General features: G+C 34.2%; 1 protein-coding gene across 1 annotated transcript in view; it reads left to right on the forward strand.

The window, feature by feature from the left end:
- The window catches only part of LOC150104897 (ankyrin repeat and sterile alpha motif domain-containing protein 1B-like), a 124,738-nt gene that overhangs the window by 69,802 nt on the left and 30,292 nt on the right, over positions 1-24,644 (forward strand). The window contains exons 15-20 of the mRNA XM_090395083.1: positions 1,065-1,325; positions 9,787-9,897; positions 10,569-10,865; positions 11,274-11,432; positions 11,639-11,776; positions 13,574-13,823. Coding sequence (XP_090251209.1) covers positions 1,065-1,325; positions 9,787-9,897; positions 10,569-10,865; positions 11,274-11,432; positions 11,639-11,776; positions 13,574-13,823 — 1,216 coding nt within the window. The remainder of the gene's footprint in view (positions 1-1,064; positions 1,326-9,786; positions 9,898-10,568; positions 10,866-11,273; positions 11,433-11,638; positions 11,777-13,573; positions 13,824-24,644) is intronic.

Consider the following 24,644-nt stretch of genomic DNA (forward strand, 5'->3'; position numbering starts at 1 on the left):
GTGTGTATGTGTGTGTGTGTGTGTGTGTGTGTGTGTGTGTGTGTGTGTGTGTGTGTGTGTGTGTGTGTGTGTGTGTGTGTGTGTGTGTGTGTTCTCAGTAAATGATTGTCTTCAGCGATTGACATCAGTTTAGACCTAGTTGCTTCAGCTATAAATCCCAAATAACTCAAAGGGAGTATTTAATTCATTGATGCTTTAATATATGAACTACAATGATATAAACCGGTTATTTATCCATATATTACTATATTTTATTTCAAGTGAACTTGAACACTAAGAATCAATGAAGGATTGGCTTATTTTATTTATAATTTTGTGGTAATAACGATAAGCTTTGAAATTCTTCAGATTTCAGCCCAGTGCGCTGAACCTCCACGTATTGCTGAGCACAGCAGGTCTCCACCAATCTCATAATGAAACACAACATTGTTTAACAGTCTAGTGAAAAACACTAATCACGTTAGCGGACAGAAAACTCATAATGCAAGAATTGCATTTCACAGTATGTCATCCATTCCATGAAATTTTGCGGTATAAACCAAACGTCCGGTCGTTGACTTCGCTAAGGATTATATTTATTCAAGTTTTGCTTCCATGTTTCCTATTATGATAATTGGTTCCTCGCTTCTTGCGAAAGATTTGACATAAACAACCAGCAGTTTACTCAGTAAAAGGAAAATACAGTTGTGTGGATAGACGGATTTGTAAACAAACCTCATGCCTCGAGGGTCTTTAATTTTTTTTTTTTTTTTTTTAATGATGGATTTGTACATCGTCAACATAGTTGCAGTCTGGGAGCCAGTTTATTACATTCACTCGTGCAACAGATCTCAGACTAAACAGAATATCACAATTGAAATTACTAATAATTCCATTATAACTTTAGTTTTCTATTAATATTATATATACTCAGTTTTTTTTTAAAAAAAAAAACATATTGTAACTGTAAATATAACATTATATTGTAACCATAAGAGGGAGCTTATGCAGTTAATTTTTGGCCAACTTTGATGTTAAGCAGTCAAATTTCATTAAAATCATATCTTTCATCCATTATATCAAAGGGTGGAAATCTTCTGGAAGATGGAGACCTTCTTGAAATGGGAGTTTTAGTTCTCGACCATCGACAGAAAATCTTAGAGTCTACAAAAGGACTTCCATTATTAAGGCCTATAGGAGAGGGAGAAGGTAAGATTCGCGTCCCTGATACTGTCAACCAATGGCTAAGATGTCTTCATTTGGAACAGTACATTTCGTCGTTTCTTCGAAATGGCTACACCGATATGAATCGTGTGAGGAAGCTGTGGGAAATTGAACTCAGCACGGTAAGTACAAATCTTTGTTTTAATACACTCTATAGATATGGATAAATTGCATGAAAAAATTAATATTCATTAAAAATTAAGACACCAAATTTAAAATGAATGCAATTTAGTGGAAATAAACAGTGATTGGTTAACTCGTGATTATTTTGAAATTACAAAATTAAAATATATCAAATAATAATAAATATTATCAATAATAGATTTTTAAAAAATTAAAAGAATTAGATATATTATAATGAAAAATTTTTGAATTTTAAATTACACAGTAATATAATTTCATTATCCAATAAATATAATCTATTTAAAAATGAGTTTTAAAATGGTTATATAATTTGTATATAAATATAAATTATATTATCAGGTAATAATATAAAGTAATAGAACATAAATTTTATTATGATGTAATAATATAACGTTGTTATCAGATAAATATCTTTTGTTATGTGATAATTATAATTTGTTTCAAGAAAATGGATTTAAAAGCGATTAAATAACCGGCTATTTTTAAATTAAACGTAAATACTAGTCATAACTGATCGTAATTGTTTCGTTAAAATAATTACATAGTTACGCAACTTACCTGCAATAATTTTATTCTTACAATATAATAAATTTAAAACAAATTAAAATGTTTTAATTTAAAATAAATTGAAAAAAAAAACTTCCAAACAAACAAAAAATGGTGTTGTAATAAATATTTTGATTAAAAAACTTTGATCAGATAATTATGTTCTCTTATTATTAATTATTAAGCCCTTTAAAAAATCTCCAATTTAGTCACGGAAAAATATAATGGTTTTCAATGCCATCACTGTATTTCGACAATCACGCTGTCAGCTGCGAAACCAGTATCATACAATTTAAAGTACAGGATACTAGTTTTTATAAAAACCATATATTATCTGAAGGTGTGTAAAGTGATTCCCATAGAGGTGTCTGAACAGTTAATGACTTTTAAGATGATTAACAGTACTGGTGTAAAAGTGGCCATGCATTGTTTACGGAAAAAAACTTACTGTATAAGTTTACAATTACAATACAAGCATAATTATGTATTTCATTCATCTTCAATAAGCTTTATTATTGTGTGCTAACTAGATGAATTCAGATTTGGGGGGGGCGATAAGATGAAATTTAAGTATTAAAAATAGTTCTAAGGCTTCCTTTTTCTTACCCTACCTTTGTGTGTGTGTGTGTGTGTGTGTGTGTGTGTGTGTGTGTGTGTGTGTGTGTGTGTGTGTGTGTGTGTGTGTGTGTGTGTGTGTGATTTGATACTAAATTTGTACTAAAAAAAATGCATTAGAAAAAAAAAACATATATATATATATATAAATAATATACCGTTATATATATATATATATATATATATATATATATATATATATATATATAACGGTATATTATTTTCAATACTGAATTTTAAAAACTAAGAATAAATTATTTATTTGTATCGTATTTTATTGCAAATTTAGAAAAAAAGGTGTACTATTATTAATTAAAATAATTTAGTAATTAATCATCTAAATATTAATTAGAATAAGGCCACCAAAAAATTTCTCACATAAAATTAATATATATTTTGGACGAGGAGAATTTAAATTCAATTAAGGCCAAAAACATGGATGAAGGCATAAAGATTCAGCCAGCAACAGTGACAGACTACAGAAGGTTGACCAAGGAACTGGACAACAGAGGCATCCAGTATCATACCTTTGCGCTCAGTTCAGAAAAAAATTTAAAAGTAGTCCTTCGTGGTGTCTGTGAAGACATTGACACAGCAGAAATCGCTGCTGACCTAAATTCTCAGGATCTGCCACCAGTCAAAGTGAGCAGAATGTACAAAGCAGACAAAACTCCCATGCCATTAGTCCTTGTTGAGATTCACAAAATATATAAGGATATCTACAACTTAAAAACAGTCTGTGGTCTCATCGTCACACCGGAACCACTCCGTAAAAGATCATCTTCTGGGCAGTGCCACAGGTGCCAAAAGTTTGGCCATGCCCAGAATCTATGCCGAGCAGAATATAGATGTTTAAAATGTGGAGATAGCCACCCAACCAATGCACTAAGCCAAGGACCACCTCGGCCAAATGTGCCAACTGCAGTGGCCCTCATCCGGCGAACTACAAAGGATGTACTCAACACCCAAAGAACAGACGGATGGAGGCAATCAATCAGCCCTCCTCCTACAGTACAAGAACACCAGCGGCCCAGACACCAAAACCGGAGACTCATCGACCACAGTCGGAGACCTCCAACCAAAAGCAAACAAGAAGTTATGCCGATGTGACCCGTACAACTAGGCCAATTCCAGAACAAAATCAACCAAGAGCACCTAAAAACCTAACAGCTATTATCACGGCCTCACTAGCAAACATGCTACAAAATTTTAGCCTATCAAACCCTACTGAAACCTCCACTAAAAGATTTCTTCGTGAAACACAGGTCATCCTCACAGCTCTCATAAATGAATAGTAACAAACTCATTCCAGCATCTCTTCAAATAGTTGCTTGGAACGCAAATGGCCTCAAAAACAAAATCCTGGAACTCCGTGCCTTCACATCTAGGTATCAGCCAGATGTTATTCTAATCAGCGAAACTCATCTAAGACCCTCAGACAACCCTACAATAAGTGGCTATCACCTATACAGAAATGACAGACTACTCTACAGAGGTGGTGGCACTGCCATCTTCATTAAAAACTACATTAAGCACCACTCTGTGAGCATTCCTTCAACCACTAACCTTGAGATCACAGGAGTGGAAGTAGTCACCAGCTCCACTGGCAAACTGAAAATCTACTCAGCTTACAACCCTCCCCAAAAATCTCTTCTTCACTCTGATCTAAATGCCATCTTAGGCATCAGAGGGCCCACCATTATTGCCGGGGATCTGAATTCCAAGCACCCTGCCTGGAATTGTTCAACCACAAACAAGAATGGTTGCATCCTTTTCAATTACTTAGGATCAAGCAACGCTGTTGTGGCAGGCCCCACCGAACCAACTCATCTCAGTACGTTCGGCACTGCTGATATCCTGGATATAGCTATCCTGCAGGATATTAAACTTCAGTACAGTATCATTTCTATGGATGAACTATCATCCGATCACAATCCAATACTGCTGCAGCTGGGAAATCAGGAATTCCTGTGTCCTCCTTCTCACTCCTACATTGTATGGGAAAGACTGTCAGCCGCACTCAAGGATCATATTGGACCTGTTCCTCACATACGCACAAAAGAAGAAGTAGAAACTGCAGTTACAAATCTCACACAACAAATTAATTCTGCTATAAAGGTAGCTTCCTCCTACAAAACTGCCCGCAAGCCAGATCGTTTGCCTGAAGACATCATGAACTTAATCAGAGATAAAAACAGAGCTCGAAAGAGATTCCGTAACACGTGTGCACCACAAGACAAAACAAATCTAAACAGACTAAATGGGGCAGTAAGAGATGCACTGAAAGCTCACAGAGACTATGTATGGGATGAAAAGTTATCCTCCATTTCACCTAGTGATCACTCCATCTGGGGACTACTGAAAAATACCAAAAACAAAGGCAGATCCCTTCCCCCAATATTAACTGATCAGGGCCTTGCTCACACAGATGTGGACAAAGCAGAGGTTATAGCGCACAGCTTAGAAGAGCAATGCAGGCCTTCGTATGGAAACCTTGACTTTGACCACATACATAAGATTCACAGCAAGGTCAGACACTCACTCAAACTTCCTATCACCAGCACTGACCATATTGCATCAACATCACCTGCTGAGATATATGACATTATTAAAAATTTAAAGAACAAAAAAGCTCCTGGACCAGACGGCATTACTAATCGTGTGATTAAACTTCTGCCCCGGAGGGCAGTAGTGTACCTGACCAGTATAATAAATGCAATTTTAAGATTTCACTATTTTCCTTCCACCTGGAAACTGGCTGACGTAATTCCCATACATAAGCCAGGCAAAGACTCACACCTACCCCAAAATTATCGTCCAATCAGTCTCATCTCAAATCTGGGTAAGGTTGCAGAGAAGGTCATCCTCTCACGACTTCAAACCTCAATAAATGACCTAAACATCCTTCCAAAAGAACAGTTTGGTTTTAGGCAACACCATAGTACTACCCAGCAAATCCACAGAATTGTTGAATACATCACAACCAGCTACAACTGGCGCCAGTGCACAGGTGCTGTTTTCCTAGATTTATCCAAAGCATTTGACAAAATCTGGCATTTTGGACTCCTGCACAAGCTTATCTCAGCCGGCATCTCACCTAAAATGGTTCATTTAATCCACTCATATCTTCAAAATAGATCAATGCAAGTAAAAATCAACGGTTCTACATCCTCCCAGCGCCACATCTTTGCTGGAGTGCCGCAGGGATCTCTGCTGGCTCCATTGCTGTTCTCTGTATACATGTCAGACATCCCACACAATCCGATGACTTCCATTTTGGCCCTATATGCAGACGATACGGCAATACTAACCAGATCTCTCAGACCCCTTTTCATTACCAGAAAGCTTCAAGAAAACATTCTAAAGCTGGAGGGTTGGTTCTCTAAATGGAGATTGGAAGTCAACCCCCAGAAAAGCTCAGCCGTTCTTTTCTCAAAAAGGCCAATGTCTCCTGTAGGAGATTTGTTACTATTCAATATTAAAATTCCCTGGCAGTCAGAAACAAATTACCTGGGTGTAATTCTCGACAAAAAGCTATCTTTCAATCAACACACCAAGTCTGCATGCACAAAGGCATCTAAAGTCATAGCACAGATCTATCCGCTAATTAATAGAAATAGCAAGCTCAGGAACAGAATCAAATTGCAGCTATACCAGTTGACGATTCGTCAACTGGTATAGCTGCAATTCTCTCTCCGGCCTGGAGCCACACCTCTAATGCTAACATCATCAAAATACAGCGAGTGCAGAACAAGTGCCTGAGAATGATTTTGAATGCTCCGTGGTATGTTAGAAACATTCAACTCCACAGAGACACAAATATTCCCTATATCTTCTCTTTTCTACGATCCTTAGCCACGAAGTTTTTCCTAAAGACGTCCACACATCCCAACGATTTGGTTCAACAAGCTACAGCATACGATCCAACGGACATATTCAAATACAGAAGACCAAAAGCTATATTGGCCTCCTTTAGTGATGCATAATCTCCATGCCCAATCAGGGCGAGCATTCTGCTCATAAATTTTACCTTCACTGCAACCACAACAGATAGCGGGGAATATGAAAAGCATCTTGCTTCACCCCTAAAGACATAAATGTCAATTGTCAATTGTCAATTAAATTCAATTATATTCAATTATACCCGTGTGGTTGCCGGGATAAGAATAGTACCAATGCAAATCCAAGCATGTCGTAAAAGGCGACTAATTCGACGCTGAGATTCGAGAGTTTGAGTGAACTCTCTTAAGGTTTTTGCCTTAAGGGAGCAATTTGAGTCTCCGGGAAAGGTGTTTTCGGGTGAATGCTTTTCTTCGGAATTTGAGCGGTTCTGCTGGTGGTGGTGGGTGGAAGGCCATCATTGAGTGGAGCCAACGCTGAGATGGATGGTCTTTCTGCCACTATTGAGTGGTCTAGGGATCTCTTAATTTTTAGAGATTGGCTTTATTTACGTATCACCAATGTAGCTCATGTATGTCGTACGAGGCGACTAAAATCGGTACCCTTGGACGGAAATGGATGGCAATGCTGTAGCCAATGAAGTTCTAACTGAGGCTCGGCTATTGCTGTTACCCTCCTGCCATGATCAGAGCCTTATATAGCTCAATAACACCTTATCCCTACACTGTCCTCTACAGACAACGGGGAAGATGAAAGCATTCTTGCTTTTCCCCTTTAAGCCAGTCCTTATAAGGAGAAATTCAATTTTGATGAATGCAAATGAAGAGCATTTACGTGCTATTCATCACTGACAAAACGATTGTTGTATGGACAATTAAATGATATGGAGTTCTCCTTGTCTAGCAAAATTGTGCCACTAGCAACTTATGTTATCTTTGAATTTGCTAATGAAATAAATACAATGTTATAATTGGTTTTTCTATCCCAAATGAATAAATCAAAAATCCCTATTAAAACCATTATATTATCTCTAACAATGAACTGATCATATTGGATTTGACATGTGTCAGATGATCTATTCATTTATAAATACGACATCAGAACAAAGCACCGTATGATATTAAATCGTTAACGAAAAGATCTTCTACTGAAAACTTTGTGTTTAATGAATACGAATGCGTCATTCACAGTCGGAAAAGATCTATGTGTCATTAAAGTCTGGTTTAGCGAAGTCCTCAACGAAGTTGTTTGAAGCGCACTTCATTACGTTCCCTTGTTTAGTTTCAGCGCTTGCTTTTCTTAGAAGCTTCCTATAGATTCTTAATGAGCAGGAAAATTACTAGTTGAATGGATGTACGGGGAGTTGAAAAGTTTCCACACGGGGCTAAAAATAGAAAAAATGCTGTAATACTTACGCATTGAGGGGAGGGGAAACGTGAATGGATTACGAGCCACGGAATTCAGAAAACGAACAATGTTGTTTCTGATTTGATTTTTTTTTTAATTAATTTCAAGAGATTCAATCAATGCAATGCAGTTATTTTATGTTACTCCTACTTAGGTTGTAAACCTATAATATATTCGTACCGTGAGCGGGTTGAGTTTTTTTTTTATTATTATTTTTAAACCACTTCACGCCTCCCTTAAGCAGGATAGTGGCCTCTCACAAGACGAAATTCATCCATTATTACTTAAAAACGCTCATAAATATCCATAAATATGAATTATTATTTCAGGACCAGTTAATGCTCGTACTTAACCTGTGAGATGATCGAAGTCGTATGTTTGAATTAGTGAAGGTAGAAATCTTAATGATTATTCTGGTATATGTTATCATGAGTCAATGTTTCGAATCCAGTACAAGACACGAAGAACCTTTATGGGGGAATAGTCAAATGAATATTAATTAGTCGGTAGGGTCAAAAGAGAATTTCCTTCAAAAAAAAAAAAAAAAAAAGGTCACCTTGAAGAACACATTTAGTTAACAGACAACAATATGCTGACCTCCCAGCCTTACCTACACCCCTTGTCCAAAAAGAAACCGAACTTTTCGATAATAGAAGAAACTAGTGGCCCCACCTGTTATATCTTTTTGTTGTTGTCGAAAGCGGCAACCTTCATTAGTGTTGCGTCAACTGTTTATGACATTTGTTTCATTAGAAGCCGAGTTATAGTGCCAAGAGTGACAGTGTGTTTTGACGAACTGTCGGTCGTCACGATATTCATTGCGTAAGCGACAAATTCTCACTATCAATCGCTTCAAAACTTCGAGATAAAACTCACCATTGACTGTTTGGCCAGGCGGAACGAATTCTTTGCGGATAATGCCCTTGGAATCGTAGAAACAAATCAGCATTGTCTTTACTTTTGACTTCTCCAAGCGACTTTTTTTCGGATGCCCCTCTTCTGGTGGTCTCCACTCAGCACTCTGGCGCTTTGTTTCGGACTCATACTCAAAACACCACGTTTCGTCACCAGTAACGATCGTTTCAAGGATGTTTGAATCCTTACAGCGGTTTTAATGAGGTCCTTGCAGTGTTCAATTCGATAAATTTTTTGGTCGTCGGTTAACTTGTGGGAAAGAAATCGCGAATTCAATTTACGAAGGCCCAAACTCTTGGTGCAAATGTTGTGCACGATTGACTTTTGAATCTCCAATTCACCTTCAATCAATCTTCAATCTCACGCACGATTTCGGGTTTTCTTTGATGAAATCACGCATGTTTTGGATGTTAACTTCGCTCGGTCCAGTTTTTGGATGGCCCGGCTTTTTGTCGTCCTCAAGCGTCTCACGACCACTTCGAAATCGCTTAAACCACTCGTAAACTTGAGCATAAGCATTCATCACTGTATGCTTTTTGAAGCATTTGATGCGTTTCGGTAAAACTTTTACCGAGTTTAACACAAAAGTCAATTGCAGCTCTCTGTTTGAAACTCATTTTGCGACCGTTCGTCAAAACACACTGTCACGCTTGGCACTATAACTCGGCTTCTAATATAATAAATGTCATAAACAGTTGATACAACAGTAATGAAGGTTGCCGCTTTCGACAACAAAAAGATACAACAGGTGGCGCCACTAGTTTCTTCTATTTTCGAAAAGTTTGGTTTCTTTTTGGACAGAGGGTGTATTTTGGCCATAAGTCTAAACAAACAAAACATCTACCACACCTTTAAGTGAAACGTCTACCCTTTGTTTCGACGCTTCATATGGCATATGTTGGACAAATAATCAACGATTTTTTTAAGCACCCTCTCAAAAGGCATAATAGATGATAGATATTAACTGTATTGTATCTGATGAATGTACAGCTTTCTTTAAAATAAGCAGTATACGTTGATTATACTAGGCGTTACTTATAACTGTTTATTTTTCAGGTTCTGGAGATCAGCAAACTTGGACACAGAAAAAGAATCCTTACATCATTAGGTGAAAAAACAACAAGCCGATTCTTTGAGGATCTTAAAGATTTCGATTTATCCAAACTCGTAAGCTCTTTAAAAAATAATTTTTATAATATAATTTTTTACTGTTTACATATTTTGTGATTATTAAGGAGTTTTATGATCCGCTTGTTGTGGTCCGCCAACCACGTGTCAAACTTAGGCTTTTTTTTTTTTCCACTTAATCGACCAAGCTAATATATGATAGTTCTTTGCCCCACCCATAGATGGCAGTGATGTTCTTATTTTTCTGCTTCATATGTTATTAATATTTTACTACTAAATAGGTAAAAGTTACTTTTCTGTGCAATACTTGCAATACAGTTCGGTCTATTGTGTTGTTTCGTTATCATTAAATATGATTTAAATATCTGAATTGATGTATTATAATTTTCTAAAGTTAAGTATTTACTAATATTTTACTTTATGTCGATTTAATTGCTGAAAAAAAAAACTATTGATAATGGCTGAGAAGCTGTATAAATGCATAGGGAGAAACCATTCAACTTCAAATTTCAAATGACAGCTGATTGGTTGATATATATGACATAATATGAGCATCATTATTATTTTAAAAAAACTAATTTATATAGTAAAAAATTGTAAGTTTAATATTATTTTAAAAACAAAAATAAAATTGGAAAATTACTAAATATTTCAATATTAAATATTAATATTTTAAAACACCAAAATATTTCCTATCGATGTCGTTCTAGGACTGGAACTTTAGTGGTGATGATATGGAGACGCCTGTCATGGAAGAAAGCAAAACAGTTAACATCTTACAAGAAGACAGTAATGTTAAATCGATAATGGGTTCATCTAATGGTGCGCCATCGAATAATGAATTGCGCCAGTCAATTAACACCAAAAACTTGAAGATCAGACCCCCTACGCAATTAATGGGTGGATTAGACAATTCTGGACTAGAGGAAACTCCGTCAGCTCTCACAACTCAGTGGCGCCATCAACCGGAAGTTCTTATCAAGGGAAGTTGTAATTACACAACGAAGGTAAGTGACCCTGGAAATAATTTTAATTCGTATATTGTAGTAGATGAAAGAAGGTCAATAGGTTTCAAGCAAAAAAAAGTAATTTATTCATGACATAAATGCATTAAGTGTAATAAACAATTGTAGAGACAAGTTCATTTTTAAATTTATAAAAGCAATTAACTTTCTTATAGTTCAGTTGTTGTATTAAAAATACCTTTCTGCGCGATTTCTAGAGCGGAACTAATAATAAATACTTTTTTTTTATATTGGAAGGGAAATAATTTGCTATGGAGTGAAGCTTTTATTAAAACTAATTAGAAAATCGTTTACAACTGTATTTAGAGAAACAACTTGTTTTTGTGATTTAATTTATATAGTTCGCTTTTTTTTTTTTAATGACTTAGATGTACTTTCTGTTTTTGACAGTACTTAGGCTCTACTTTAGTCAAAGAATTACGAGGTATGGAATCGACAAGAAAGTCAATCTTAAAGCTCAAGAACTCGACTCGCGATTCTGTTAAAGTCCCTAATGTTATCCTATCTATTTCTTATACAGGTGTGAAATTCATTGACTCCAAAGCAAAGGTTAGTATTATTGCTTATTTTTGTTCACAAACTTCTGTTATAAATTTATGTATAATGCGTTTTTAAGTATGAATTGAAATTTATCTTAGCAATTAATGAAAATATTTTACTACTGAATATTTGACTCATCAATTTTTGTACAAGTAGATAAGGATTAATAATTTTTATTCAGTGGAATGTTGATTTTTTCCCCCTTTTTCTTATAGAAATTAGTCTGTGAACATGAAATACGCAATATACACTGCGCATGTCAGGATGCTGATGATATGATCCACTTTGCCTACATTACTAAAGAGCATCAAACAACAAATCACTATTGTCACGTATTCTGTGCACAAAGCGTGGTAAGTAGACCTCTTCAGCAATGTGTTTAAAATATGTAATATGCAAATAGGAGGAATAAATGTCAGATAGATCAAATGATCTATTTCACAGTTCAAACTAAACATATTTGGTCGTTTAATAATTAAAAATACAAACTTATTTAATACTGACCATTTTACAAACATCTTACATTATAGCCTACCAGTTTCGCCAGCAAACTGTCTAGCTTTTCCAAGGCGTTTACGGAAAGTCTTTGATGTGCTTTCTGTTTTTGACAGTACTTAGACTCTACTTTAGTCAAAGAATTACGAGGTATGGAATCGACAAGAAAGTCAATCTTAAAGCTCAAGAACTCGACTCGCGATTCTGTTAAAGTCCCTAATGTTGAGCTATTTGACAATGAAAGTTCCTTATAGTCCTTATAAGAACTGGCTTAAAGGGGCGAAGCAAGAATGTTTTTCATCTTCCCCGTTATCTGTAGAGGACAGTGTAGGGATAAGGTGTTATTGAGCAATTAAAGCTCTGATCATGGCAGGAGGGTAACAGCAATAGCCAAGCCTCAGTTAGAACTTCATTGGCTACAGCATTGCCAGCTATTACCCTCCAAGGGTATTAATCACCGCATCTCACGGTCGATTCACTTCCTTCCGACAATGAAAATTAGTTCTTAAAAGAACTGGGAGATGGACTGAGTCCTTGACTCTTTATCCCGTCATCTGAATGAAGAAAATCTGTGTAGATGGGGTGTTAATGAGCTAAAAGCTCTAGTCATGGCTGGGTAACGGCAGTAGCCGAGCCTCAGTTAAAACTTCATTGGCTACAGCATTGCCATTCGTTACCCTGGAAGTCCTAAAAAGCAAATATCGACAATGAAAATTATAGTTCTTATAAGGACTGACTTAAAATAGTCCTTATAAGGACTGGCTTAAAGGGGCGAAGCAAGAATGCTTTTCATCTTCCCCGTTATCTGTAGAGGATAACGGGGAAGAAGAAAAGCTCAAATTAAAGCTCTGATCATGGTAGGAGGGTAACAGCAATAGCCGAGCCTCAGTTAGAACTTCATTAGCTACAGCATTGCCATCCATTATCCTCCAAGGGTATTGGATTGAATGAATCAATCACCGCATCTCACGGTCGATTGATTCCTAATACTTCACAATGAAAATTGCGTTTAAGTACAAGTTTATATATAATAATTAATTAAAAAAAATAAAAACCTTGAATGATATTATATATGGATATATTATTGTATATCTTAACAAATATTTATTTTCTAACGTTTTAAAATATAATATTATAAATTCCAAGATATTTTAAAGAAATAAATATTTCTTAAGATATACTGATTTTAATGATAAACACACTGATTTTAATGATAAACAAAACAGTTTTGATGTGTTCTTAAAAGAACTGGGCGATGGACTGAGTCCTTGACTCTTTATCCCGTCATCTGAATGAAGAAAATCTGTGTGGATGGAGTGTTATTGAGCTAAAGCTCTAATCATGGCAGTAATGGCATAGCCAAGCCTCAGTTAAAACTTCATTGGCTACAGCATTGCCATTTGTTTACCCTGGAAATCCTGAAAAGGACTTTAGATTGTTGGATATTCCTCAGTTTTGATTTTGATTTCTCTAATATATATATAAATATATGAATAATTTTTATTTTATTAAAATGAGAGTGTAAGGATGTTTGTTTCAGAAAGAAAGAGAAATTTAAATTATGAGTACCTAAGTATAATATATATATATATAATTAATATTATATACAAAGAGATAATAAACTATAAATATTCTGTCTTTCTGATTATTCGCAGGAAATGGCCACTGAAATTATACTCACTCTGGGTCAAGCTTTCGAAGTTGCTTACCAGATGGCGCTCCAACAAGGAAATTTAGACAGGAAGTCTGCTCAAAACTGCGAACGAAGATTCAACAAAACTGATGACGACAAGCTAATAGAGAAAGGAAACAAATATGTTAGTAAAATTACGGTACATATGGTGCAGAAAACACCCGAGAGGAAAACATGTGATGACGATGTAACTCCCACAGGAGGTACAAACGGTACGTCATGACGTGGTGATCGTGTAAGAAAGAAAAAAACTTTTACTTTCTTTTCATCGACACCAAGGATCGCCTTTTTAAAGAGTAAGGACTTGTTGAGGGGGAAATGGGAAGGGTGGGGATATGTGAAGCACGTTGGACAACGGAGGTCATTTAGAGCTGGAATATATATATATAATATATAAGTTTGTGCATAATAACAAAGTGTTTTGTTGTTAATACGAACAAATATTTTTTCCCTTTATTATAAGTGGTATAGTTGAGCAGAAATGCCTAAGGCTTGTTGATACTTTGTACAACGAAAGTTCGCATTTTTTATATAGAATATAATATAGAAAAAGACTACGAGAATTCAAGAATACATCAATCACAACTGCCCTAATACCATCCCTTTTTATGAAGTACATTTTCTGTACTACACGTCTTCTATTAAAGAATTACACGAGTTTGTAAAAAGAATTGAAATAGTTAACTGATAATAGCAGATTTAAGAATTATTGTGATATATCATTAGTATGATATATAGTATTACGAATAGATCACATATTTGTATCGCACATCTTTACTTTAAAAAAATTTCATAGGAAAATAAATGGCTAAATGAAAATCGTAATTCCTATACTTGTAAAACACATAAGCTGACAGGGGTACATGCATTTAATTTAACAGAAATACTAGTCTTAAGAATTTAGTTCTTCTTTATTAATTCTAGTTGTTTCTGTATAGCCCTTTATATAGATTTTAATTAAACTCTGGTAATGAAGCTTATTTAGAAAAAGAAAATCATTAGCTTATTATAGTATACAGGAAAATGTATTCTTATTTTCATCCGTATAAGCTATTACCCAAATCCATGTACTAAAAACGTTTCATCTTCAAAGAAGCATGCTGTAAATTGAATTTAGCCACGCGATTTTGTTTCAATTCATGCATCTGAAATCAAGGTGGCAAGAGTTAAGTTACAGATGAAATTATGGTATATATTAATAATAAATCATACTTTTTAAGTAATAAAATTGAAATATAATGTATAGAAAAGAGAGTAAATATTCACATGCATAAATGGTGTTTAAATATGCTTGTCTTCTTAAATTAAATATTAACAAATCAAATATTAAAAGTTTTAAAAATAAATAAATAATTATATTAATTAAAATTATATATTTAGAAATAAATAAATAATTACATTAGTTAAAATTATATATTTAAAAATAAATACATAATTACATTAATTAAAATTATATATTTTAATTAATAATTGCGTTATTCTAAGTAACAAATGTTATTAATTAACTAAATTATATTATAAATTATTACTAAATTTCATTTTAAGTATTGAATATTATTATAGTTATTATACATAATTATAAACTTATTTAAACAATGCTTCTTATAGTCCTTATAAGGACTGGCTTAAAGGGGCGAAGCAAGAATGCTTTTCATCCTCCCCATTATCTGTAGAGGGCAGTGTAGGGATAAGGTGTTATTGAGCTATTAAGGCTCTGATCATGGCCGGAGGGTAACAGCAATAGCCGAGCCTCAGAACTTCATTGGCTACAGTATTGCCCTCCAAGGGTATTAATCACCGCATCTCACGGTTGATTATGCTTCTTTCCTCCCGATATCATATATCATATCAAACAGCAATGCTGTAGCCAATGAAGTTTTAACTGAGGCTCGGCTATTGCTGTTACCATCAGCCATGATCAGAGCTTTAATAGCTCAATAACGCCTTATCCCTACACTGTCCTCTACAGATAACGGGGAAGATAAAAAGCATTCTTGCTTCGCCCCTTTAAGCCAGTCCTTATAAGGACAATGCTTATTTAGTAATGAATTATTATATATATGAAGAGTATGGATAATAATAAATGATGTTTCAGTAAATTTTAATAAAAAAAGACGAAAATTAAAAGGAATATCATAAAAAGAAATAATTACAATTTTATTTTTTAAATAATATTTTAGAAATAAAGTTTATAAAATAAGTTTAGCTATTATAAATCATCAATAAAAAATAATCTTTAAATTTAGATATTTACACTGAATTGCATGCATATTTATTAGAAAAATTCAATAACTCTTTTGTTATACATCTTTATGGTTTCTGACATAGCAGACTTTTAATGTGGTAACCTAAGCTGATGATCTACGTGCATGTGTACTTGGCAAACTTAAACAAAAATCTTCTGGGCAGTCTATAGTAGTGTATTGACTAAAAGGTCAATTGTAATCTATTTGGTTGAGGAGGTATTACACATAACACAATACAGGTGATCTTGATCAAAGTTTACAATCTCCGTGGGTTTGATCCCAACAGCCTTTATTGGTGCTTTTCCTTCCACCGGGTACTGAGCGCCATCTACTGGTATGTTTTGAAAAATAAAATTGTGTAAAGAATGATATTACTCATACTTTCCTATCGAATGTGATGAAATGAACCACAATGGTTGTTTTATTAAACATAACATGAAGAGATTTTGAAGTTTGAGATTGTTTTAATTCTTTTAGTAATAAATTTACTCTTGATAGAGTAATTAGTATAATTATAATTAGACATTAAAGATCTCACTTTTACTGAGGTGTTTTGTATTTGCTCAATCTGCTGCATAATACACTTATTAGAGACTGATAGTTCATTGAGCACATTTGATTTATCCTAAGATATTTTCTATCCATTTTAATCATTGTCACGTTTAAAGATTCCGATTGCGTTAATTAGTAATAGATAAACCGGTGGTCCAAGGCATTTCTGCTTAATTCTGTAATTTTTATTCATTTTGTAAATTTAAGCTCACAATGGCACACACATTTTTCTTTTGTTATTTTCTTTTTTTTTGCCTATTTCTGTGCAATATATAGTGAAAACAACTTTAAATGTATAGTCTAATTAGGGAGTGTTTCAACCTAAGGAATATAATTTCTTTCTTTTTTTTTTTCGCAAAACAAACAGGGATCAGACTTCTCATTTAGAAATTAATTTTTTAACATGTGATGCATGAAATGGTTGTTTTAACAAACATGTTAAAACAACCATTAAACATTAAACAACCATAAAAAGCGAAATGTTTGATTTGTAACAAAAATAATGTCAGCTGTTCATGCTGACCGAGAAGAATTAGGTCCAATATATCTTGAACCTAACTCCTCCCTCATTTAAAAGACGCCAATATATATAAAAAGCAGAAAAGTTAAATAATTATCAAAATTTTAGAATTTTGAAATTTATTGAACTTTAAATTTTATTAGAATTTTGAAAATTGTTCAAATAAAACTATCAGAATTTTTAAATAAAATTTTTAAAATTTTTTAATTAAAAATTTCAGAACTTTTTCGAAGAAAAATTTCAGAATTTTTTTAAAGAAAATTTTCAGAATTTTTAAAAGAAAAATTTCAGAATTTTTTAAAATCAATTTCATAAGTTTCAAATCCGAAGTGCAAACGATATCCACGCACCCGTAATTGATCATTTGGACTGCACATAACGAAGAGAAGGTGAAGTATTATACAGCGAAATGTTTGATTTGTAACAAATATAATGTCAACATGCGCACCGAGAAATGTTAGGTCCAATATATCTTGAACCTAACTCCTCTCTCATTTAAAAGACGCCAAAAGCAGATTTATTCTATAAAATGGTGCTTTTAGGTAGCAATGGGTTCGAGTCCCAATTCATAATGCTTAAACATTTTTGAAATTTGAAAGAATAGTTCCCCGGTAGAGTAGTTAAAAAGAAATGTGTCATTTCGTTAGAAATACTTCGATTTCAATCCTCTCTCGGACTCAACATTTATAGGGTGGAGTTTTCTACTGAAGGTGAACTAGATTGAATTATATAGAGGTGAAAGAGTCCCCCCCCCCTTCTGGGACTCTCAAATATCACCGCCACTCACCTACCCACATCAACACACACTACATCACCTCAAGATGCACAATCTCACAAAATAGAAGAATCGATCGGAGAAAAATAAGCATTTCAAGAAAATAGTAAACTATAGCTAATTACCGAGGGGATAAGAACATTTTTACAATAAAAAAAATTATATATATATATATATATATATATATATATAATATATATATATATATAATATATATATATATATATATATATATATATATATAATATATATATATATATAATATATATATATATATATATATATAATATATATATATATATATATATATATATATATATATATATATATATATATTTATATATTCACAGCGAAGCAAGAATATTCACAGCGAAGCAAGAATACTTTTCATCTTCCCCGTTATCTGTAGAGGACAGTGTAAGGATAGGATTTTATTGCGCTCTTAAAGCTCTGATCATGGCAGGAGCGTAACAGCAATAGCCGAGCCTCTAGCCGAGCCTCAGTTAGAACCTCATTGGCTACATAACCTCCCAAGGTAATCTTGTTCGTCATCCTTCCTTCCATATTTTCACATAAATCATAATATTTATTTTATAAATTTAACATTAAAACTAAAAAATGGTATACTTAAATAACATAAGTAGTATTCACAATTTTTCATTTTATAGAGATCTATTTTAGAAAAAATTTGAAAAATAAAAGTTTAGTGAATACATTTTACTTTAAAATGATAATTCTTAAAAATTATTGAAAAAAACAAGGAAAATACATGTTATGCTAATATCAATACCTGCGTTGCATATTGATATAATCGACTTTTGTCTATAATTTAATTTATAATAATGGATATTGAATCTCCAAAATTAACATATATGAGAAATTCAAATTATCTGAAATTATTAATCCGAAGGTTGAATCACTCCAGTCTCTTATCGATTTATTATGTTAGGTGAATATATATTTTTGTATATTCTCGCGTCTGAATAAAAAGAGGGAAAGCTCATGTATGTTTATTTTTCCCATATAAATATATATGTATACATATTATATATAAAATATTTACCTGTGTCCGAACTTTAGTCTTTGTACAGAATTGTAAGCTATATGCATAATATATACAGTATATAATATATATTTCTTTGCCGAGAGTTTGATAGTGTGTTATATACAACTGTATATTTATGACTTTATTAATTCCGATTGTAACGTTACACTTAGTTTCAAGGATTTCTATATTTTTTACTTCTTCTTCTTCTTCTTCTTCTCGTGAACGGGTCAAACAATGCAAGAAGAATGCCGGTGATGTGATAAGGGGACCCAGTTGATGGACCAGCTTGATTCTATTTGGATGTGTAAAGAAAGGATTGAATTCTATTTTCAAGAGATAAGGAACAAGAAGGTCACTTGGCCCAATCTTGATCTTCCTTTTCTCTGTGTTCTGTTGCTCTGAAATTAAAATCACGTCATAATTTACAGTTTTTTGGGAGGATGTATGAATCCAAATGTTTTAAAAATAAAGAAATCTTTATTGACCTAATTTCTGTGTTGGTTTGTCTTATTATCACGTAAAAGTAATGTACAGTAATCAGTTACGAGCGGGAGATACAACGTAGCTGGAATTTGGAATTCAATTTCAACTAACAATATGTGTAGCACGTGTCCAAAACACCATGAAGAGATTCTTTTGCATTGGTCGAGAATCTTGGAAATTTAAAGTAGGTTGATATACCATCCCATCAGAAAATGATGATTATGATAATTATACATCAGAAGATTTTAATTTCTTTTTTCTGTTTCAGCCACCCACGAAAGATTGTAAACCTATATTGCATCAGTACTGTGGGCTAGTTAAAGATCTTTGTTATAATCTCATTTATTTATTTATTTTGTTTATTTTTGTCGATTTTTTAATAGTCTACTAACCCTGCTTTAGAGACAAACGTGGAACATTTTAAACCAGCGTATGTCTCCAATAAATGGAGAATGGAAGATAAAATTTATCTCCCACATAAAGACAAATCACAAATATCCATGCCGGTGACGGGATTTGAACCTGTATCCGCTGGATGGAAAATGGCACGTTAACCGACTCCACCAACCATCCGCTAAATAATTAATTAATCTGTTCTTGAAGCTACCAAAAAAATATCTGTTGCTTTATTTAAAGTTTTAGAAATTCATCTCTTCGATAGCAGTTGTTGAAGATCATTCCATGTATTTTATCCCTAACGATGTTCCATATTTGTTTCTAGAAATTTTGGATTATGTAATTCTTAACCCGTTCATGGTATAAACGTACGATATGTTTATAACTTTTCATTGGAGGATTCATATAAAATACTTTTTAAATCGGTAAAAATTCTGTGCATCACAGATTCTTTTTTAATTATGTCACTTAGTAGAGTGATTCCGCTAAGTGAAACAAAAAAAAAACTTTATATATATATATATATATATATATATATATATAAGGGGCGTAATATTCAGGGTCCGCTAGGTGTGCAATGCACATCCACGAAATATTAATATCATCGATATTATTTTTTTTGCATTTATTCCTGTTAAAGAGTCCCATTATTGTTTCGTAGCTTCGAGTGATTCTTAAAATTAAACCCAATACTAATGTTTCATGAAGTCGACACTTTTTTCGGTGGGAAAACATTGCATCGTATTTGCGTTAATAGCCCGGGTGTGCTATCATAAATACGAACACCTATGAGCCCTTTGAACAGAAATACAAATAGCGCAAACAATTTCTTAGTTTTCCAGTGGTTTTAACCACCCAGAAGGCGAGGTGGGTGTGTGCTGAGACAATAGCACCCAGAAATCAGTGGCTTCAATTGCTTATTTTGTCAACCAATCCAATTGAACGTTGTCATTTGTCATGCGCTTCTGTTTTTTGTTTTCTTTTGTTTTTTGAATTTCATCTGTTTTGCGTGCGTGAAGTGTGAACTGAACTTGTCACCATAGACAAGTTTTTACTATACGATTTTCTATAAATAATTTAAAACTTTCTTCTTTTTTTTTTTTTTTTGCCCATATTTGCAATGGGAAACAGTGTTGACGTTCTACCGAATATCGCATTTTCTACCAGAGTTTTTGCGGATTTTATGATTGATTTTAGTCGAAGGAAGGTGGAACTTGTGTATAAATAACTAAAACCAGTTATTTCAGCCTTTCTTTGGTTCAATCCAAAATATAATAATTTCCCAGTAATTGCTTTTTCAGATTTATGTGCATATTATATGGCGCTGTATATTTAAAAATCGTATCAAAATTCAAATTATCTGAGTCTGACTCTTATAATCTCATTACGAAGCATATAAACTCTTCGTGCTTTTCACATAAACAGCCGCGTGAAGCATAGCTATTGTCATTTGACCTTTATGATTTCCATATTAAAAATTATATTAATTGATAAATTAAAGTATTCAAAAGTTATCCTGTAATTAATTGCATTAGAATAATTAAGATGAGAGATAATTCACTATGCACTCTTAAAACTTTCATACATCGATAAAAAAAGCACTCATACAGTCAAACAGGTATTTTGTAGAGCGGGTTGCATAAGCCACGACAGCACACCCAACCGAAATGGGCACGCCACGCCACTGATATATATATATATATATATATATATATATATATATATATATATATATACACACACACCCTCTGTCAAAAAAGAAACCGAACTTTTCGAAAATAGAAGAAACTAGTGGCGCCACTTGCTGTATCTTTTTGTTGTCGAAAGCGGCAACCTTCATTAGTGTTGTGTCAACTGTTTATGACATTTGTTTCATTAGAAGCCGAGTTATAGTGCCAAGAGTGACAGTGTGTTTTGACGAACGGTCGGAAAATGAGAGTTTCAAACAGAGAGCTGCGATTGACTTTTGTGTTCAACTTGGTAAAAGTTTTACCCAAACGCATCAAAAAGTATACGGTGATGAATGCTTATCCCGTACTCAAGTTTACGAGTGGTTTAAGCGATTTCAAAGTTGTCTTGAGGGCGACGAAAAGCTGGGCCGTCCAAAAACTGGACTCAGCGAAGTTAACATCAAAAAAGTGCTAGATTTCATCCAAGAAAACCCGAAATCGTGCGTGAGATTGATTGAAGATGAATTGGGGATTCAAAAATCAACTGTGCACAACATTTTCACCGAGAGTTTGGGCCTTTGTAAATTGAATTCGCGATTTGTTCCCCACAAGTTGACCGACGACCAAAAAATTTATCGAATTGAACACTGCAAGGACCTCATTAAAACCGCTCGCTCGTAAGGACTCAAACTTCCTTAAAACGATCGTTACTGGTGACGAAACGTAGTATTTTGAGTATGAGCCGAAACAAAGGGCCAGAGTGCTGAGTGGAGACCACCAGAAGAGGGGCATCCGAAAAAGAAAAGAAAAGAAAAAAAGTCGCTTGGAGAAGTCAAAAGTAGAGACAATGCTGATTTGTTTCTACGATTCCAAGGGCATTATCCACAAAGAATTCGTTCCGCCTGGCCAAGCGGTCAATGGCGAGTTTTATCTCGAAGTTTTGAAGCGATTGATAGCGAGAATTCGTCGCGTGAGGCATAAATATCGTGACGACAGACCTTTCGTCAAAACCCACTAATACTCTTGGCACTATAACTCAGCTGCTAATGAAACAAATGTCATAAACAGTTGACACAATACTAATGAAGGTTTCCAGTTTCGACAACAACAAAAAGATACAACAGGTGGAGCCACTAGTTTTTCTATTTTTTATTATTATTACGGGCAACTCCAAGGAGTCCTTAGACTCATCGAGGGATGCCCTAACATTATGTCAAGAACAACTATTCGACATTCACACAGTATCTCTCATACCTCGCCTTGAACTCATTCACCGTCATAGCACCCACAGGCTCTGGCAGCTTATTCCACTCACTTACCACTCTCCAAGTAAAAAACCTAGCCCTGACACCCCTGATAACCACACTCTTGTCCAGAGTCCATAGATGGCCCCTAGTCCTCCTACCACCAGTCCTGTTCTCAAAAACATCCTCTGAATTAATTTTATAGAAACCCTTCAGTAATTTGAATGCCTCGATCATATCACCCCTTTTCCGCCTATCAAACAATTTCTGCAACCCACAAATCTTCAACCTGTTCTCATAAGGTTAATTCCGTAACTTGCTTGTCTCTGCTCGTCAAAGTATCCTTCAGTAACCAAGTGAGTTGATGAGCTGATTTAGCCACTTTTGCAATGTGCCCCCGTAACTTCAACTCCCTTTCCACCAACACTCCCATATCCCTGGCCTCCTCAATCTCCTGGTACAATTCCACCGGTGAGGTATACTGCTGCTAATCTTTTCACCCTAAAATGCATAACCTTACATTTTGTCACATTAAATCGACATCCATTCTCGTTAGCCCAGTTCCCCAATCTATCCAAATCATCCTGAAAAATTTTGACATCTACTCAATTTTACGTCATCAGCAAACAAATGAACAGTTCCTCTCAGATCCCTTCCTATATCGTTAATTAAAAAATTAAATAGTAGTGGTCCAAGAACAGAACCCTGCGGCACACCACTAGTCACAGACCTTCTTTTGGACTCTACTCCTGAATAAACTGCTCTCTGATATCTCTCCATCAACCACCCTCCTATCCATTTCACCAACCCTATACCCATCCCCATATGCTGCAGTTTACTGATTAGAATTCCATGTGGTATCCTGTAAAAGGCCTTAGCAAAGTCCATCAGTATCACTGTATACCCATTACCCTTATCCAATTCAGCCGTCACTGTGTTATAAAACGTGAGCAAATGAGCAAATTACTGAGACATGATCTATCCTTCACAAAACCATGCTGTCCCCCCAGACAGTATTCCATTTTCATCAATCCATTCCTGTATTTTTCTCTTGACTACTTTCTCCTTGACAACGACTCCTGATATACTGATCGGTCGGTAATTTGCAACAGCAGTCTTGGAACCTCCTTTATGCAGTGGAACTATCTTCCCCTCTTTCCATCCCTTCTGGACTAACCCAAACCCGATTTTCGAAATGTCCGGTTTCGTTTTGGACAGAGGATGTATATTTCGTGCAAGATGAAACGAATCTTGTAGGAATAAAAAAAAATGAGTTTTCCACCATTTTATGTTAAAGGAAACAATCTTGCGAATACTTTTTTTACATTACTATATGTCATATATAAATTAATTGGTTCAAAGATCAGAGCACTGATTTTAGATTACATCCAGCTGATTGCTGACCTGTCGGATAGTTCCTTGACTCAGCTGTAAGAATAAAATGCATTCTGGTTTAGAGACTTCTGAACATCGCGAACGCTATAAATATTACCTAAGCATTTATAATCAAAAGTCAAGTTGGACAACTTACATTTGATCAAGGTGCATATAAAGTGGTTCTTTATATATCTGAAAATTATTATTTGTTTCGTAAATTTATAAATTTATAAAGTTCGCGATTTATAAGTATAATCAATAAACAAAACAGTCCATTGATTTTACTTTCCAATGCATCAACTCCTGAATTGATTATGTTGATAAATCATCTTTGCGCTAGCTGATTGATTGTCCTACACCCTGATGTCCAAATCCATTGCCCTAGCTATATGTGGCGAAAAGACCAATTGTTTGTGGAAAATCGCGATCCTCCTGGTGCCGCAATTGTCCAGTTGTAAATAAATATATATAAATTAAAATTCTGCTTAAAATAAAATAAAAAAAAAAAAAACTAATAAAATTGTACTCAGGAATTTGATTTCACTATTATTGTTGGAAATTTAATTACGAATATAATTTTATTTTTACTATAATAATTACTGTCTTTGATATTCACCCATGCAAATTACGCATCGCGTTCAACAAACAAATAATTTCATATCTGATCACATGTGGCAAATACATTTTATGATATTGTCGCAAATGTGCTAAAAAAAAGTTGC

This window comes from Typopeltis vanoorti, chromosome 7 (genome assembly GCF_054136105.1).
Source record: "Typopeltis vanoorti isolate ZY-2024b chromosome 7, IOZ_Tvanoo_1.0, whole genome shotgun sequence".
Lineage (NCBI taxonomy): Eukaryota > Metazoa > Arthropoda > Arachnida > Uropygi > Thelyphonidae > Typopeltis > Typopeltis vanoorti.